The following is a 20,197-nucleotide window of genomic DNA, read 5'->3' as shown; positions in this document are numbered from 1 at the left end:
CCATCTCTGCATACTGGGCTTGATCCCCAAATTCCTTCTCGCTGAGGGGAAAAAAAAAACAATTAAACAATTGTATGTTATCTTGGTAAATTCCTCTCCCGACTCAGGCTATCGTTACAACATTAAGGCTACCTTGGATTTCCAAAGTTTTAGGCCTATGTGGTGATTAGCTATTCTTATGCAGCTTTGTCTCTGAGGTGATGGCACAAGCAATTCCTTCCTGCAGCCTACTTGAAAACATTTTTTCTATCAAGCACAGTTTATGATGAATCAGTTTTTTGTGATACTGTATTTGAGATAATCAAGACATCTCTTTAAAATAAATTCAGGGATATTATTCTGTTTTACTGGCTAAGCATCTTAATTGTTGCCCTGAATAAAGGGAAGAGAAGAGCATCACTGAGCAGCCCAGGAAGCAGGTTGTAACCTGTTGCGTAGTGTATACCTGTAACAATATATTTCTTCCAGACTGCTGGCATAGCTACATTAGGCAGCATTTGGGGCCTGGGGAGCGGAGTCAAAGCTCCAACCATTCCCTTCCCCATCCTGCCCATTCACACAAGGAGTGGAGAACATAGCAAACATGGTGGAGTGGCTCCAGGTAGCTGGTGTGGAAGGGTGCCTTACTTCCCTTGCACAGTGGCACAAGCCCAGCCATAATGTAGCTCTTAGCCAACAAGACCATATGCACTAACACAAATTAAAATTACCTACGTGGCCATTTTGTTTTCAGTCATTTATATCAACTTCTGGCTGTAGTAAGCATATTCAGGTTTGCCTGGGTGTCTTGCAGAGGAATCTTTTCCAAAACTTTTATTTCATCCCCAGTGCTAGAGGGACATGGTGATAAAAATAGCCTAACAACTTACCTTCGGAGAACAAAACAAATAGAATAGCTGGCTTGTAAAAATATCACTGCTTTAAACTATAATCTGTCATAAGGTTACAGACCTGAAACGAGTACTGTTTTGTCTGCCTTTGGCTTATTACTTTTTTGGGGGGAGGGTGTCAGAGAAGGAGAAGGGGAAGAGTGTAGGGTGACACCTGATTTGCAAAAATAATGTAAGTAGAAAAAACAAGATCAGAAATTTTACACTTTTGTGAGCATCATACTTTAATTCTACATTATGTCCATATTAAGTATGTTGGTGTCTTACTTTGCCTAAGGTGAAAATGAGCTGGAAATAGGGTTTTTTTAATTGTCTCTAATATAACCAGTGTTGGAACACGCCAGGCAATGCCTGTACTCAGGGCCGGATTAACACAGGGGCTTTAGGGGCTGCAGCCCATGGCCTCGGGCTGAGGAGGACCCCTCAAAAATAAATCCATAATTATATACAATTCAGTGGTCACCAAGCCGTCAATCGCGATCGACTGGTCGATCCTGGAGCTTCTGCCAGTCGATCACGATCTCCGGGCCGCTAAAACGAACCAGGAACCAGCGAACGGGAGCTGCCGGGGTGGCGCTTGCAAGTGCGGGCAGAGCACGGAGACACGCCGTCCCCCTCCTGCCAGGAACGCGCAGAGACGTGCCAGCAGCCAGCCACTTCTGGGAATGGCGTGGGGCTATGGCAGGCAGGCAGGCAGCCTGCCTGAGCCCTGCTGCGCCGCCAGCCGGGAGCCGCCTGTGGTAAGCGCCTCCTGTCCAGAGCCTGCACCTTGCACCCCCTCCTACACCCCAACCCCCTGTCTCAGGTCAGAATCCCCTCCTGCACCAACCTCCCTCCCAGAGCCCAAACCCCTCACCCTATCCTGCACCCCAACACTCTGCCCCAGCCTGGAGCCCCCTGCTGCACCCAAACTCCCTCCCAGAAAGAAACTAATATAACAGCTGTTCTGAGGTAAGAAGTAGGCTATTTTGAATTAACTATATTCTACATGTTTTAAGACTGAAATGTAACCACAGAATGGCTTTATGTTAATTAAAAGGCAAGTTTAGTATAGCGTTAATAGCCTCGATGCCATAATTATGATCATTATGTTTTAAATTAGGAACAAGACTTGTATACGGGGGCCCCACAAAATCTAACAGCCCTGGGCCCACAGGAGAGTTAATCCAGCCCTGCCTGCACTGTTCAGTAAGAAGATCACAGTGCCACTCCGAATGGAAGGCCACCATCAGTCCTTGGCATGGTTGTTTCTCTGGATCTCCAAACTCCTCCTCCCTTTGTTATTGCTTTTGACATGGACCAAGATGAGTAGTAATGCCTCTCCAGATCACATCAGGAGTCAGCTACCTGTCTCCTACTTTCAGAACCTGAAAATATCAAGTTTATATGAGATCCAAGGTCATGATTGCACATTGTATTAATTTCATTTCTCTCCGTATGTCACTTTCTTTTTAGTTTAGGTTATTTTCCCGCTAGCATCTGGCCGGAACTTCTTACTCAAGGAAACCTCTCATTGAACTCAACCTCCTGTGGAAGTAAACTAATTAATTGAGTGGAAGTCTTTCCTGAGTAAGGAATTCAGAGCTGGGTGCCTGGTTTGGGACAGCATATGCCTCTTGGCTTTGTTTTCCCTCCTCCTGTACATTTAATTTGTTGTTCCCATGCTTTCACATGTTTGATGCCTGCTTGACAATTTTATTGTGCACTGTGCTGTCCCTCCTCAGTGATCTCACCTTCAAGTATCTCATTTTCTGCCCTCAGTAACACAGCTTACATCTGATACTCATCTCCTTTACTAAAGGTTCTATTGTCCCCTTGATATGCATGTGTGACTCCCATTGCTGTCAATAGGAATTACACGTGGGCATCAAGGGGAGACAGATCCCCTGCGTACTCCATTCTCCTCATTATCTTGGCACAGTCAGTTCTGTAAATGTCTCATCTATGAGCCTTTTATTCTCTTGAGTGTTGTGTAGTGTAGCAAGCTGGCTCTCAGGATCAGCAGTCTTGCTCCTGAGGTGTTTAGCAAGTTAATTTAATGTGCACGTGTACATTCTTGAATACCTTCATCCAGCCAAAACCATGTCTTGTAGTGTTCGCACATCAGATGATAGATTTTTCTATTTCCTTCTTATGCAGGATTCTTTGTAACTAGTTCCCTGCAAAAGACTGAAAGTGAGCATGGAAGGGAGAAAAAGGAGGATGAAACAAAATATAGTTAGTAAAGCTGAGAACAGCCCCCTGAGATTACACACTATCAATCTCCTCTCTAAACCATAGATTCAAATAATTGATGGCAGTTCAATAGATATAAACAACTTAACCAGATGATTCCCTTTTCCTAAAGATCTGAAGGATCACCTTTTTATGGACACTTTAAAATTAAATAACTCTTAACAGAGAGGAATGGAGGTAAAAGCAGTTAATCTGGTTCCAAAACTTACTGAAGAAATTTGAGGTAGGGAAATGGGCTGGGGCAGGGGACCCAGACACTATCTGCTTGCATTGTCTATAATATTCTAGGTCTGTATTCTCCTTCCCTGATCACTTGATCCCTCTGAAAACACTAAATATGGCCCTGAGAGCCAGGGTAAAGAATAGATCACACAAGTCAGAGTTATAGATCTCTAAATGGAAACTATTCCAAACAGATTGTTGGGTGAGTTAATGAAAAATTCCAGTCACAGGAATTCCAGTCACTGTCTCTATTCCCCAAGTATAGAGACAGTGGCCACTGCTTAGAAATGAAGGTTGGCAAACATGAATTAAATGGGATATGAAAAGAAGCCAGGCTTTGCAAGCGGTGTAATAGTGCACAAATTGAAACAGTGGGGCACTGCATTCTTCCAGATCCAAAATGCAAGGAGGTTAGAGAAATATTTTCTCAAGTCATTGGAAAGAGAAAAAGACGCTTTGTTAAAAGCAAAGAAGAAAAACTACCTGTTACTTTAGGGTATAAATACATTTAAAGAACCAGCAGTAGATTTTAAAAAATGTAATATGCCATCAGATTAGAAATCTTCTCGAACCATAGTGGGGAAAAAAATCTGCTCTGCTTTTCTTCATGATGAGTTGTGGTGTTAGACTTATTTTGATAATACTGTGGAACTTGAAATGTTAATAATATCACTGGGGGGAGGCAGGAAGGAATATGGACACAGCAGTAGCTGTAGTCCAGTTAGAGACAACAGTATGTAGATGTTCACAAGAGAATACTCACATTTTAGCCATACAAATCCACTTTCTTAAAATCTTAGAAGTAAAAACAACCTTGTCTGCAGGGCTCTTTAAACTTTATGTCGCAGCAACAACAACAGCTGCCCTTAAATCCACGACAACAGCCCATGACAAACTTTGGAGCTCAGGGTGAAATTATGGAAGGGCAAATTTAGACTACATAGGTTAGGTGAGATTTTATTTTTTTTCCTACCACGGGGTCATGCAATTATGGAATATTCTGCCAAAAGTAGTAATAGCAAATATGAATTTAAAGTAGCAGTGGATATTTACTTGATGTTACATAATACATTCAGATTATCTGCTTAAATCAGGGTAAAGGTTGTAACCTACTAAACTGGGAGGAAGGGACTATTTTTCATTGTATATGTATACAGAGGTTAACCTAACCAGGCCCTGGTCTTTGATTAACATGATACTAATAAACCTACCTAATAGCAAAGGATGCAGTAAGTGGACATGTGTGTCTCATTCTTATCCGTGTACCTAGTGGAACTATTTAAGGACCAGTCTTTCAGCCCTGCATTTTGCACAAACAGCAATTGGTATGCACCTGTATGTGCAAATCAGGAGGTCGGGTGCCCAGGTATCCAATTTGATCTTGCAAAGACTGGTCATATATTCACAAAATGTGTGTCTGATAACTTTTTTATGTGCAGTTGAACTGCATGCACAAAAAAGAATGACCACAATTGGATACCTGGTTCAAGCTGGCTGAAAATAATAAATTATAGTGCTTATCATTGCTTTACATTTTCAAAATGTTGTACAAAGTTTCCCTCATTTGAGGGAGGCTCCCAGGGCCTGATTAAATTCTAGTTTTACAGCAAGGTAACTCCACTGAATTAGTGGAGTAAATGCTAATTTACACTGCTGTGAGATCTGAATTTGACCAAATGTATCCGTTTCCCTTAAAATTAAGTAAATAAATAAGGGACTTGTTTGGAGTTGGGCCCACTCAGACCAGCTGAGGGTCTGGCTCAAGACTTATTTCTTTAAATACCTGTTTTTAGAACTGGTTTTCACACAAATTACTTTGATCAGAGGAATACACATGCCTATTTTATTCAACCCTCCCCTCTCTACTATAAATGCAATTAGAACAAACATAGGACCTATGCTACCTCTAGACCTGGGCCTCCAGCCAAACCAAAGGATGAAACCTCAGAATACCTGAGTCAAGAGCAATGTGTTTATCCCTTCGTTAAAACTGAACACGGACAAACTTCCACTCATTTGTAAACTCCGCCTTTCTTTTTCATGAAGTCTTTTTTCTTTTGGAATTTCTAATATGGCCATTACCACATTATCTAAGTGTACCTATATAACAATTTTTCCACTCTCAGAATATCTTTCAGTATAAGCATCCACTCTCCCAACTTTGCAGGAAGGGAAGCTATTCCAAACAGGTATTTGTACTGTGATTTTTGGGTCTGTTGGTTTTTCTTCTCGAGAACATTACAGTGTGGTGCATAAACATGAAGGAGGGCAGGTTAACCTAATCCTTTCTCTGATGCAAGCTGGACTTCTGTGAACACAACTGTGTGTTTTTTTGTTTTCTCTCCTTTACACAGTGCAGATGCTTTTAAAGTGGTCCTAGACTTTTGTAACAGCCCAGACAGCAGTACATTGTACTTCTGTTTAGGATACTGCCTAACTTCAAACTCCTAGTCGACTTGTGTTGAAGGTATTCATCTCTACCAGACCAAAGGCACTTGTGCCCAAGTACACTGAATAAAACTTAGGAACACGAGCTCCATCCTTTAAATGCCAGTGGTTTCATAATGCCAAGTGACTGTGTGATAGCCAGTCAGATAATGAAGTCCTTTGGGGCTCCTGCTTGGAGGCTGGCGCTCCCATGGTGATCACGTCGTCTCTTTATTCTTCCTACCTTCACTTACCTAAATGATCCTGGTGAGACACAGCAAGCCCTCTACCTAGTGCAATGCACACGTGGAACAGGGGTACCTCCTGCAGGGGTCAGCCTGGATCTCGGTGCAGGTCTCAAGCTGCCGGCGGCTACCCTCGCCTGTGTCAGGAGCAGAAGGGGGCTGTGAAGCGTGGTCCTGGCTCTTCGCTTCTGCTGCACGTCAGAGCGAGGAGCAGACGGAGGCGGCTCCTTTAAGGCTGCCTGTCACTCCGAGCCGGGCGGGCCGGGCTGGGGAGGCGGGGACTCGCCGGGGCTGCACCGCCAGCGCTTCACCTGCAGTTCAGAGCGGGCGAGCGGAAGGGGGGGACCGGGAGCCAGCGAGCGGCTTTCGGGGGCGGGGGAGCGAAGCCGGGGCGCTGGGACTGCCCAGGCAGGCTGGAGGGAGGCAGCCCGGGCGCTGGAGGAGCGGGGCCAGCCCGGAGTCCGAGCGCAGCCGGGGAAATGACGATTGGCTCAGGAATGCTACTTCTGCTGCTGCTTCCCTGCTGTGGCTCGGCCAGGGTAAGTGGGGTGCCCGGCTCCCACGCCGCCGAGTGGCCCAGAGGGTGCAGCTGGGAAGCGGGGGCTCGCCGCGGGCTGGGCTCGCCGCCTTCGGCCGTGGGGGGCGTGGGTCGCCTGTTGGAACACAGATCCCCGCGCGCGCACACACACACACGGACACGGACACACACACACGGACACGGATCTATCTGCATACAGCTGGGGAGATGCGCCTTTGGCTCTCCAGGCACAGAGCTGCCTGCAGCCAGAGAATCCCACACGTCTCTCTCTCTCTCTCTCTGTGTGTGTGTGTTTGTGTGTGCGTGTGAGAGTGATTGTGTGTGTGTGTTTCATCTCCTGTTTGGAGAAAGTGGCAGCACGCGCGTTATTGCCTGGCTTGTTGCGGGGAGTGTGTGCAACAATGCCAGGTCTGTGTGTATCTCATGCTGGAGCGAACACACACACACGGCTGTCTCCCGAGCCATTCGTAGGCACTGGCAGACAAAACCTCCTGTACGGAGAGACTACATGGAAACCAAGGGGGTGGGGGGGCTGTCTCGCAAAGGCAGAGCGGTGCGTGTAACACGGCACCCCTCGGCCGGCCGAGACGAAGATCCCGATCAGTTCCAGCTCGGTGCAGTCCAATTCTTCTCCTGGGGGGTATTGTTTTCTTTTTGCAATAACGTTAAGGCTCTGTTCTGATGCGACCAAATGCAGGAACTTCAGAGCTGAGGCTCAAACTGGGACTTGAACCCCAGCATTTCACCCTCATGGTGTGTGCCTCGGTGTTGCAGCGACTCCCGAGAGAGTCAAAGCCATGCAGGGATCAGCGGCAGAGAGAGGACCAGGCACTGCAGGGTGGGCTAAACGTGTGTGGAGCATCCTTTAACTTCTGAGTTCCGTAGCTTTGGTAGATTTATCTCCGCTCCCTTGTAGAATTTGCTGTGTGCCGTTTTTATGGCGTACTTTGCTTAGTTTCACACCTAACATTTGATGTCATTAAAGGGCTCCTGTCAGTGCAGCGCGCGGGGCTGGGGGGGGGGGGGTTGACAGAACTTGTGCATGATTCTCAATATGCATTTCCCACGATAAACTTTAATGGCTTGTGTATGCGTTGCTACGCTGATCTTCGCTGTATTGTGAAACAGTCTTCATTCTGTACTCCGGATCTGCAAGACAGAGCTCATTTATTGGTGTATTTTTAATGCACATTCGCAGGAGACTCTGTAATGGAGTCTTCCGAATTGAATAGTGCTGAATGTGGAGTACAAATCCTCACAAGTAGTTCCTTTGCCTGCACGGTAGCTATTTTTATAACCTCCGTATTTCCCCTACATAATTTACGGTATATTTTAACTGGGCCTGGTGGGTCCAACGGGCTAATGGCTTGAAAAGTTTGTTTTCAATTTCTCAATGCAATCCCATCAAAGAGACAGACAAAACAAATGCCCCCCCCCAATTATATAATATATAAACGATCTATCTGTCACGTAGATGCGTTCTTAGAATGTTGCCTGGACAATGTTGTTGTTGTGTCGGGCTTGTTCTATAAACCAGGGGCATTATTTATTTTTCAGGCTGAGCCCCTGTGTGCCAAGTTTAATCTGTGGGAAAGGTCCATCATGTCCCAGTTATCAGCCCTGGAAGGCGGGGGGCGGTAAAACAGTGGCATACTCCCCCTACAGCGGCACTAGCGAGCACAGTTCTAAGAACTGGGCGATTTTAAATTCAAAAGCTATTCTCTTCACTTCAAAAGCTATTCTTCTTTGAAATGTTTCCTAATTGCAACATCTTGCCGGAGACAGTCAAGAGTCCACAGAGCTGCTGCTTTCTTGCACTTCCCATAGAGGAGCTGGCATCTGTCTCCCAAGTGTGATTTTCTAGCAGAGATTACATTGGCTTTTCTTTCTGCTTAGTAAGCTCATCTGAAAGGGCAAGCCGGGTGGTTTTTTTTCCTTTTTCTTTTTTCATGCAGCTTTCTCTCAGTTCATAATTATTTTAAAATCCACCTGAGTGGAGCTGATCTCATTTCCTGGCTTGAGGGGCTCTGTCTGCGGGGGAGTATGTGTCTGTGTCTTTCGCCCTGATCGTGAGACCCTAGAGCCCCCTGGGTTGTTTCCATGTGAAATCTCTATCCATTAGCGACTGCTCGGGAGAGATCTTCTCTTTGCCCCCAGAGCTTCAGCCCATCCCTTGCCGCCAGCCTTTAGTTGTAGACAAGGAGCTTTATGGGGGAAGATGTCCCGGCCGGTGCTTGGTACTTTGGCCGGAGCTGAGCAGGGGGCAGTTATCCAGCAGTTCGAGAGCATCACATCGCCCCCGGCCCCGGCCCCACCCTGGGTTCGGGGTCACGCGGGGAGCATCGCATCCGGAGCCCAGTCCTTGGCGCATCCGTCTCTGCAAAGAGAAAGTTGCTTGCCAGCAGCCAAGTTTTCCGGCGACGCTTCCCCTTTAAGGCCGGCGGGTTTTTGGCTGGGCGATGCTAATAGGCTGCCTTGGCTCGAGGCAGCAGGTGTGGGGTCATCCTTAGGGGGTCTGTTCTCTATTAACCTTCGGGTGCATGTTCTTGTGTTTCAGGCTTGCGTGCACCCTCGCTCCCTGCCAGGTGGTCATTGCTCAGCAATTCTGCCCTGATTTGCTAGGCGAGGTGCCCGGTGCTTAACGTCTCAAATGCAGAGCAGCCGCGCACTGCAGCTTAACTGGGACTTCAAGAGACATTCGGGGGATGGGGTGGAGTTGGTGGGCAGGGTAATTGTCAAATTCAGACACGGGTGCTCCTCTTTCCAGTTGTCTCTGAATTATTTTTAATCACACTCCAGTCCCACAGTGTGCGGCCCCGATCTTCCTTAAGGATTGCAAAACTTCCACTGATTTTAAGGTTGCAAGATCAGGGCACAGGATGCCTGTAATATAGGAACATTGTTGTCACTGATGAATTGCTGATCCTCCTCCCCACCCCTTTAATCATACCCAGTAAACCAGGCTTCCTATGAATAACGGTTCCTTATTGTATTTCATGCCACTATTTTCTGTCCAGTTTAATTTTTCTAATATGGCCTGGATCCACTCCTACAGACTCCTTGTCAGGTTCACCGGATCCATCTTTTATTGCACACTGCTTTGTTGTTCAGGTTCCCCTGCTCCTCAACACCTGAACAAGAATATCCTAACAAACAAAAGTCAAAGTTGTTTGTTTCCCTTTGGTTGTTCTCTGCAGGCACACAATGGGGATCTTACTGTCAGACCCACTTGCAAGCCTGGCTTTTCAGAAGAAGATTACACAGCTTTGGTTTCGCAAAATATCATGGAAGGGCAGAAGTTACTCAAAGGTAAGTGGAATGAAATGATTCCTAGAAGCTGCAGTGAAAATCTTTTATGCTCATTCTTTTTTTTTTTTTTCCTTGTGGGGGAGAGAAGCTTAGAGATCTGAGAGGCAAAAGGCCAGAATTCTCTGGTTTTGCTGGTGAAATTATCCATCAAATAATGTTTGTAGGAGGATGAAGCATGAAGTGATTTACCTGAGAGTAGTAGTTTTGTGAATTAGATGAATCATTCCATGGCCACATATTGTCTGACTCAAGTGAATTATTGGAATATAGTACATGACGTCATCCATTTCACCTCTGATCTCCCACTCCCCACCCTGTCGCAGGAGCTTTAGATTTGATTTTTACAGAGTATTTTTATGTATGAAATTCAAAGGTCCTTAAATTATCCCTGCTTTGAAATGCATGATAAAGCAGACGTTGTTGTTGGAAATGTGGTAAACAAGCCTACAGACATTCTGTTCACAAGTGTGGCATTCATTTTCATTACTGCCCCACTGACAACATGAAAACACAAGCAGGAAGGCATTACCGATTAGCTGTATAGTAATTGCAGGATTATAACCACTTTTGTGATTGTAAACTCTAAGACATCTTCATAATCCAAATGGCAATAGATAATCTTGTGTATTGATCTGTTTCCCTTTCAAGTTAAAAATAATTAAACTTTTATATTTGCATGATACAGGAAATGTATCCTTGTTTTCCTGCTGGCCAATTTTGTAAGACAAAATATGACACCCTCTGTACACTGGTAGTCTCCAACAGATGCTATATAGGAGTTTTGAAATCACAATACATTGAAAAGGGCTAAGCAGGACACCGGTGGTCAATGTTGTATATTGAATGGATTGTAAACTTTCTCACAAGTTTATTTTCTCACTTTTTGTGGTCTTTTCCCAGTATGGTGGGAATTATGCCCTCTTCTATTCCCCCCCCGGCCCCCGCCCAATAGCTGACACTAGCTCTATCTCTTGGATTCATTAGAGATACAGGATTGCTGTGGTTCTCTTTCTGGCTTCATCATCTGGAACTGAGCATTTTTGCTTCAGTTATGTAGCCCTTTTATCTCTCCGTGGTCTGGCAATCAGTTTGTTTTTTCAGCCCAGTTGTCTTAGTTCCAGTGTGCAAGAATTCACCTGGCTGACCCTGGCATCAATTAGCAGATTTTTTAAACTTTATTATTTTTAATTTGAAGGATAACTATACAGAAATGTCACATAGACAAATCCAGGAATATCATAAGGCATAAAATAATACAGAAATGCTACCAGGTGTTTACATAGTTAAAGTTCTCCCCCCCCCCGCTACCAAAACTGTAGGATTTTGCTGATCAGTCTGTGAGCCGAGCAATCAGATTCTGACCCTTTGGCTATGGGAACTCATTTTGATTTACAGTGTTTTCCAAATATTTCTCTCTCCTTTTCATCTTACTAAATAATAACGTCATTAGTCTGCCACTTTGGAGGAGTATTTATGACAATTTGCTGTTGATAAATTGTGCTGCATATTGTGTAGGTGGACAACAGGGCTGGAGCAGAGGGTCTGTTTAGAAGAGTTCAAAGTTATTGCTAGCTAAGCCAATGGAGTAGCTGTTATTTCATTTCAATAACAGATGTCCTCTTTAAATAATATGAAATTATATTTATACAGTCAGTCTAGTTGAGTTGAATAAAAACATGTATATAATGAACCCTGATCTCCCACTGCAGTCATGGCAAAACTTTCATTGACATGGAGGAGAATTGGCCCTCAATATGTTGTTTAAATATATATGTAAACATATATACACATCGTATGTGAAATGTGTGCCATGTAACTTTGCCAGGTGTTATGTCAGTTGTAGAGCATTTTGTCAACTGTAGGAGAGAGAAAAAAGTGCAAATGTTGTGTTTGCCAACAATGTTGTGTTTGCCAGTTAAAGTGTCTTCTTTACACCTTTGGAATTGTACTCTCCAATACATGCTGCTGTTTATCATAGAGAAAGAAATATAGCTAATTAATTTGTATAATTGGGGAAAAAAATCTGCCACATAAAATTCCACTTTGTGCTTATGTTGTTCTTTATATATATATATATACACTCAAGCATGCAAAATTGGTAGTTTTCCAGTTTTCGTTTAATTTTACTTCCTAACACACTGTGTCTGCAACATAAAATGTTTACCTCTTTCTTTCCATCTGGGTGAAGTATTCAACAATAGTTCAGCCCCAAAATGGGTTCATGTTGTTTATATTAACGTGTTTGATGGATTGGCATATGTTTCACACTATCTAGCCAAGCAAAGCTTTTCTGCCAGTTACTACCATCTTGTCAACAGTATTCGGCAATTCCTCTTCAGGCTCAGTGGGACTGTTTGTGTGAGGAAGTCATGTAGGTTTTGGCCTGCCAAGATTTTTGGGGATTCGAGGCGGGGGAGGGGTAGGAGTTTTTTCTTTTCAAGTGACTCTCAAAAGATGAAATGTACCTCTGTGACGACCAGCACAAATTCCACTTAGCCCCAGGAGGTAGATTATCAACTGGTGTAGTTTGCAGTTGACTTCCCTGGAGCTCTGACAGTTTACACAAGCTGAGGATTTACCCCAAAGGATCTATGTGGTCCAGTCGGCCTTGTGCTGGACCTCAGGACTGGAATGAATTTCAGCCAACGTTAATAAGATTCAGTGTTAATAAATGAAGCCTATTCCAGGCTGCTTAAAAACAGTGAGATGATAAATACAGCATTTACATGCTAAGCTTTGTAATACATGGTTCACAAATATATATGTTATGAATACACGTATCGAAATAAAAGTGCTCCTAGCATTCTTGGTTTGAATAAAGTTAAACAGATAATGACTACTTATAATTGAGTTATTCCAATGGAAATAGCTTAGCCTTAATTTGACAATAAAAGCTTTAACATTGTCCTTGTTTTATTATCAGTATGTCATAAGCTATTAACTGCTACTTTGTGGCTCATCTTATTTGCCTGAGTCAGCTCTCTAACTTCCTCAAAACACACAGATTCCAGAAGGAATTATTTGTTACACAGTAATTAACATGTTTATGATAAATGGATGGAAAAAATGTCATGGCATTTTGTTTTATGTCTAAATGAAAAGCATTTGCATTCTAAAAATTTCATGCTAATTAGGCTTTAAATAGCTTTCCCCAATAGGGCTGCATATACTGTATATGGCACCTCATTGCAAATACCGTAGCTTAATATGGAGTATTAGCTGATGTGGTCTGGAGAGCCAGTGGTTCCCTTAGAAATGCTGCCCCTTCCTCTTTTATTACGAGTTATTTGGATATAATCATATATATTTTTCTCTGTTTTTGTTTTCAGGATAATAAACTTACAGTCATGATCACTGATGCATAGTAATGTCTAAAATAGGATGGTTAAAGTATTTTTCCTTAGGCTAAAACTGAACCATCTCAAAGCTGCAGTGTAGCAGAGGACAGTTACTGTGCTGGTATCTTTTTCTCTGCTTTGTTAATAATTAATATTAACTTAAACTGGTGAGAACATCTATCCTGAGGGGTTGGTGGCACTGAGATGTACTGCTACCCTGGAGACTGAGTTCAGGAGCAACCATAGGGGTTTGATCACTGGGTTAGTGGGGTTCATGTGTATTGGGGCAATGACCTTTTTGTCTCAGAGGGCAGGAGGAGTGGGTAGCGAGTAGGCTGCTGGTAATAGTGGGCTGTGTCATTTAAAGGTGACTTGTAAAAGTATATAAACAAATTGGTCTGGTGCCCTTTTTTTATGCTTCTTTATAAAGTCTGAAAGGTTGAATTGTGCTTCTTCTTTTTTTAAACATCTGGGTTTTTACATTAAAAATTCAGACATTGTCTGCACCGTGAAGACTCTGTGATGCCTGGGGAACTAGTGGAATGATATCACAATTCTAGTCTATATAGGTTCTTACACAGCCTGTAGCATCTGAACGCCTCCCAGAAGAGCACTAGGTTTCATGACTAGTGTCTGTCATGTGTGGCTTGCACAAAAGTCAAGAGACTGAAAGCGGAGCAATGGAGAAGGAACAGGATTTTTAGTGAAACTGTTTAAAACTCCCTTTTGTTTGTTGCTGTTCACATCTCATTAACTTCACTGACTTATGTCCTGTCCACACACCAAAGTGGCAGTGCTTTAGCTATTTTGGTATAGTTAAAGTGGTATAAATCCCCTAGTGTAGACACACTTACATTGGTTTAAAAAAAAAAGTGCTTAGACTATGTCTACACTACAGCCTATGTCACCATAATTTATGTTGCTCAGCAGTGTGAATAAACCACCCCTGCGTGAGCTGCATAAGGTACCTCAACATAAGTGCTCGTGTACATAGTGCTATGTCGGCGGGAGAGCTTCTCTCCCCAGACACAGCTTCTGCCACTGACGGAGGTGTTCTTTTTATGTTCTCTCCCGGTGGCGTAGAGCGTCTTCACCAGACACGCTGCAGCGATGCGGCTGTGCCGCTGAAGCGCTATACATGTAGACATGGCCTTATACTGGTCTTGCTTATATCCATGTGGGAAGATGGATAAGCTGCAGCACTACAAGACACTTATTCACCAGTCTAACTGGATCCACATTAGGGCTTTGACTGGTATAACTATTTTGATTTTTTTAAAAACCACACCCCTAACTGAAATAATTAGACCAATACAAAATCTGTATGCAGGCCTGGCCTAATTAAAATTTTGGATAAAGTATGTTTTTCTTACAGGTTCACACTCCTCACATATTCATTTAAGGTGTAAGAGCTCCTAATAAACATCTCTAAGACCCCGCCAAGACATCTTCTGCAAACCCAGGGAAGATCAGAATCCACATTCCTGATACTTTCAAGGTGTAAAACGAGAGAAAAAACATAACAAACCCTTTATGCAATAGTAAAAAGCAAAAATGAGCAAATTCCCAATTAAAAAAAAATGTCCAGGTCACATTTCAGGCCAGCCTCTAATGTGCTTGCTCCAAATGCCTGTGTATATGTAAGCGGAGGAATAGTCCTGCTATTGAGGGGAACTTTCCTGGCTTCTGTACTAGCCCGGTGAAGTGGGCTAGCGAAAGGATCTGAGTCCTCACTCGCACTTCCTTTACCCAGTGGCCTCCCAGCCCTTGAGGACTCCCCTTCCACTCTCCTGTCTGGCAGAGTCCTCGTAACTCCAACAAGGCTGGGACCAGGATTCCTGGGGGGCTCGACCCCCAACCCTGCTGTGGTCACCTAGGACAGGGGGTAGGGTGTCCCCACTCCGGGGTACTCTCTCTGCACTGGGCACTTCTCTGACCCACTGACCATTACATGCAACTTATTTAATCAACAATTAATTTTAAAAGCAATAAGGAAAAATGGGAAAGGTTAAAGGAAACACATCAACCCGCTCTGTGGCAGGGAACATCACAAACAGGGTCTCTGGAACGTCCGGGCAGTTCACAGTCTGTTCCTTATAAGTCCCAGGCCTTCCGCTCAGGCCCTGGCTGTGCTGCAGGGATGCTGTGGGTTGGACACTTGCTCTGGTGGTGGCCACACGCTCTCAGGCTCTAAGTGGTAGGACCCTTCTTCCCAGTGTCGCCCCCGCCCTGCTGGGATTACGATCCAAGCCTGGCCTGCAGAGCCTCTTGGCTGAGGCATCTCCCTGGGCCGGGCCCGCTGCCCAGGGTCCCCCTCGCTGTCCCCAGCTGCTCACCGCACCCAGCTCCGGACTGCTCCAGCCCCAGCTCCACCACTCGGTCACAGCACTGCTGCTGCTGCTCTTCCTCCAGCTCCCTGGGCTGCTTCTTGGCCCCTCTGCCTCTGGTTGCTGCAGCTCTGCTCCCAGGACAGGTCTGCTCTGCAGGCTGCTTCTGTGACTCTGCCCCCAGCACTGACCTGCTTCCTGGGCTGCTTCTCTGGCCCCTCTGGCTCTGGTTGCTGCAGCTCTGCTCCCAGGGCAAGTCTGCTCTCTCTGGGCTGTGCCTCTGACTTTGGGGCTGAAGCTCTGTTCCCAGGACAGGGTCTGCTCTCTCTGGGCTGCTTTTCTGGCCCCTCTGGATCTGGCACAGCTCTGCTCCCCAGTGTAGCTCGGCCCCACTCTGTCTGATCCAGGCAAATCCAGCTCACACACAGGATGGGACCTCCCCGGCCTCCTGACTCTCTGATTAGCCTGCCCGCCCTGTCATTCAGGCTGACCTGGAGCATTGGCCTCTCCCCATTGTACCTGGGGGCTGTCAGTCTCAGGGTCCTGATTCCCCATCGACCCTTCCCCCTTTTAGTACTGGGAGCTAGCCAACCAAAACACCGCCACTGAATGTTAGTAAGGGGGCAACAGTCCCCTTACATATATAATAAATGTGGGGAAGAGAAGGTGGGTACTCTAGTACTTATACACAAAACGAAATCCTACCAAAACAAAACACTACTAGGACTGGTTGAGAATTTTTTGGCACACAATGCCAGTTTGTCAAAGCCAAAACACCTCTGTGACAATGAAACAAATTTCAGTTAGCCTTTCATCAGGGCAAAACATGTGGGTAGTCAGGGAACTCATGTGCGAAGTGAGTGATCCAGGTTCAAGACCTGGCTCTGCCTGATTTAGGGCAGGGAACATGCATCGTCCACATCCCAGGGGATTCCCCTAATTATCAGGCTTTTGTCTATTCTGGGATGGTGGTCTCATAATCCATTGGTTAGATCACTCACCTGGCGTGTGAGAGATGCAAGGATTTAAAGCTGAGACTCCAACTTCCCAGGTGAGCATTCTAACCACGAGCTATTAGCTGTTCTAGGGTTTGTCTGTCTGTCTGTCTGTGTCTGTCTGTCTCTCTCTCTCTCTCTCTCTCTCATTTTTCATAAAAAATGTTGACGAAATTTTTCCCATTGTGGAATGGGGAATAATTTTGAACTCTTGAAAATTTTCTCTGGATGGGAAAACCACTTCTCACCCAGCTGCATAGGGCAGAGCATGCACATTTCTCCTCTATGGGGAGAGGGAATGAGGGAGGAAAAAAACAGCCTCACACAGCAAATGTTAGTCATGTTTCTAAATGCGCCACTGGAAGGAGCTAAGATACTGTGGTGATAGTATAAGAACCTGAATGGAACAGAACAGTATTCTTGGGGTGAAATATATAGCAACGCGTGTATACCTAAGGATTTACTAGGCATAGGGAGAGAGAGTGTGTGTTTAAATGTCTGGTGGGCCTCATTGCATGAAAAACATTGATGAAGACAATCTTGTCAAAACTCAATCATTTCTGCTCCATTGTCTTAGGGTAGGTCTAAACAGGAGCTAGAGATGGAATTTGGAGCTTGAGTAGACATACCCACATTTGCTCTGACTGATGGTAGCAGGAGGGGCTAGCCGCCACAAATACTATCCTGTCTGTGACCCTAGGAAAGTACTCAGGCAGCAAGCCCTTTCTGCCACTTGCATTGCCGTGGCTATGCTTCTACTTTTGCATGTCTGCTTGAGCTTGAAATTACCCTCCAGCTCCAATGTACTGTAGACAGACTCTTAGAGTTTACAAGGCTTTTATAATTGTATGCTCTGAATGTGAATAGGTGACACACCTATCTTTCCTATTACTCCAAATTTAATTTAGTTCATTGAAGTCCATCCCACTGTCAATCAAATAATGGATTTCAGTCACTTTAGTCGAGTCTGAATTCAATATATATTCATTCCCAGTGCCCATTTGCCTGGTTTAGAAATTAGTGAGCCAGTCAGTCTGGCTGAAATCTAAAGTTGGGTTTGGAATGGATCCCTGCCCCTAAATTTCCAGTTCAACTGGATAAGCCAGGGCCAAAATGGGGGGGTGGGGGAGTACATTCAGGTATCACAGGGCTAGCTTGGAGTCCGGGACATGATCCTTCTGTTTACTTAACAGTGCTGGCTTTTCAGTTCTCAAAGGACAGTTGTCACTGGGTCACAACACTCCCTAACTCTGCTTTAAGATTTTCTGGGTTGGCTGGGGTTGCTGTATTTTTGCCTAAGTCCTTTTGATTAGTTCTTTCTTTAAAAAACAAAACCCCGCACCCAACTCTTTCGTTTGCTATCAGTCGCATGAAGCTGCTGCTGGAGAAATAATAGCGATAAGGATTTCAGCTGTAATATTCCATAGCCCCTGAAATGTTTAACATTTAAAGGACTTTGCTTCATAGTGCGTCCCCAGGCCATAACCTCCTGTTCTGAGGGGCTCAGATTAATTACTTTTTATCGCAGGCAATTTTATGAATCTGCCCATTGATGAAAGGAAACTACAAACATGGCATGCTGAAGGCATTTAAACCAGTGGTTTCTTCTGTGTCTCTTTAGGGGGGAAAAAAGAGAGAGAGACTAATTTGACCAATGCTTTTAAAAAATAGAAACATTTGTTTCGCTGAGGCTTTTAGACTTGTCGTGAATGCTTTGTACTCAAAAAAATAAAACCCTGTGAATGCAGCATCTCCAAAACGACTCCTGGGATTTGAAGTCGTTCATGTGCATTGTGGCCTCCTTGGTGACTTTTGGCTTCTAAAGCTTAGTGGGGAAGAGGGAGTCCTGGCCCGCTGTCAGTCCCTGGAGACGTTCTGCCCGTGATGCTGAAGGCAGGTACAATACCTTTAGTGCCGCTGAGAGTGTGTCATTGGAGGCAACTTCCACACCACCTTCTGGAAGTGCGGCGTCCAGGCCATCAGTTCATACAGAAGGCTGCATAGCCATCGCCCCATCATCTGACATGTCGTATTATGTCCCCTTGATGTGTCTGGTTCTAGAATTTCCAGGAAGCAAAGGGAGGGTTACTTGGTCCCCTGTTCAGTACTAGCCACGGTCTGTTCAGTGGGGAATGCCACTACTGTCCGTTCTAACTATTTCTGATACCCCGCTGGTTTACTGTGACCTTACCTTTCTAGTGGACTATGCTGCATGCTCCCCACTTGGAGTGTATTTGAACAGAAAAGAATCCGCGTTTGAGTGGGAATTATTGAAGAAGATCATACGCTGTCCTAATACATTTTACAAGGTTTTATATTAAAACCCTGAAACCAGGTGAATGCTCAGTGGGCCCCAGGACTCTTCCCTACATGTTGATCAGTCTTCTACCTTTACATTTTGGGTTTGTTCATCCCCTCTTTCTTGGTCTAACTGGTGGGCAGCTTGGCTGGCCTCTTCTCCTCCTGCAATCTTCAAAGCACATCCCAGCAGGTTTGTCCTCTCCTCCTTCCAGCCCAAGGTTTTCCAGGAAAAGGTTCCTCCGCACCTATCCTATCCAGGAAATGCTTCTCTAGCCCCATAGCTGCCTCTTTAAAGGTACTTATCTTCCCCTGGGGCTTGTTGCAAGTCAGAATGCACCACCTTTCTCAGGAATTCAAGGGAAGACCCCAGGCTGGGACCAATACATTGACTCTCTGAACATTTCAGGATGGAGGCTGCTATTGCATTTTATCCATATTGCGCATTATCCTCCAGATCACAGTCCTAATATAAAAATTGTATATCAATTGAATGGGACCAGATTATTTAATAAGAGCCTGCAAATTAAGTCTCTTGTATTGTTAAAAGAATGTTACTTTCCAGAGCAGAGTCTCAAACCTAAGTAAAATCAATTTTGCTCAAATTCCGGGGAAGACACTGAGCTTTATCTGAATGACTTGGCTTTTTCAACAGCAGACTCTGCTTTTCCTCTTTTTCTGTAATTTGACTATTCAAGAATGGCACTGCTTCAAAGTAGTCATCCCGGGCTAGGTGATATTTAGGAGAAGAATGAAATGAAACCGCAAATTCTAGTGAAGAAAATTCTGTTTGCAGCATATATTTTTTTCCTGGTATGATGAGATGGGGCTTGGTTATATCTGGGACAATATTGTTTTCAATATTGGGACAAAATTGGGATTTGATGTTAATCTTTATAATGTTTTTTTGATATCCATGCCACTGACATCAACATCTTCTAGTCTCAGGAAGACATGGTTACCATAAAGCCACATCTATATTAGCAAAGTGACCTGTTGCTGGCCATGGTACTAAGCAGAACTGCTGCTGACAGTGTAGAATCTCTAGAATGCTTTCTGTGTGCAGTTCTGGTCTCCCATGTTTAAGAAGGATGAATTCAAACTGGAACAGGTACAGAGAAGGGCTACTAGGATGATCCGAGGAATGGAAAACCTGTCTTATGAAAGGAGACTCAAGGAGCTTGGCTTGTTTAGCCTAACCAAAAGAAGGCTGAGGGGAGATATGATTGCTCTTTCTAACTATATCAGAGGGATAAATACCAGAGAGGGAGAGGAATTATTTAAGCTCAGTACCAATGTGGACACAAGAACAAATGGATATAAACTGGCCATCAGGAAGTTTAGACTTGAAATTAGATGAAGGTTTCTAACCA

General features: G+C 44.6%; 1 protein-coding gene across 2 annotated transcripts in view; it reads left to right on the top strand.

The window, feature by feature from the left end:
• The first annotated feature begins 6,385 nt into the window (after positions 1–6,385).
• The window catches only part of CDH4 (cadherin 4), a 665,459-nt gene continuing 651,647 nt past the window's right edge, over positions 6,386–20,197 (top strand). The window contains exons 1-2 of one of the 2 annotated variants that reach the window (XM_043527024.1): positions 6,386–6,558; positions 9,755–9,866. In XM_043527024.1, coding sequence (XP_043382959.1) covers positions 6,499–6,558; positions 9,755–9,866 — 172 coding nt within the window. In that variant the 5' untranslated portion in view covers positions 6,386–6,498. The remainder of the gene's footprint in view (positions 6,559–9,754; positions 9,867–20,197) is intronic. The other variant, XM_037915875.2, reaches the window with a different exon arrangement.

This window comes from Chelonia mydas, chromosome 13 (assembly GCF_015237465.2).
Source record: "Chelonia mydas isolate rCheMyd1 chromosome 13, rCheMyd1.pri.v2, whole genome shotgun sequence".
NCBI lineage: Eukaryota > Metazoa > Chordata > Testudines > Cheloniidae > Chelonia > Chelonia mydas.
This window is presented reverse-complemented; position numbering and strand designations above follow the sequence as displayed.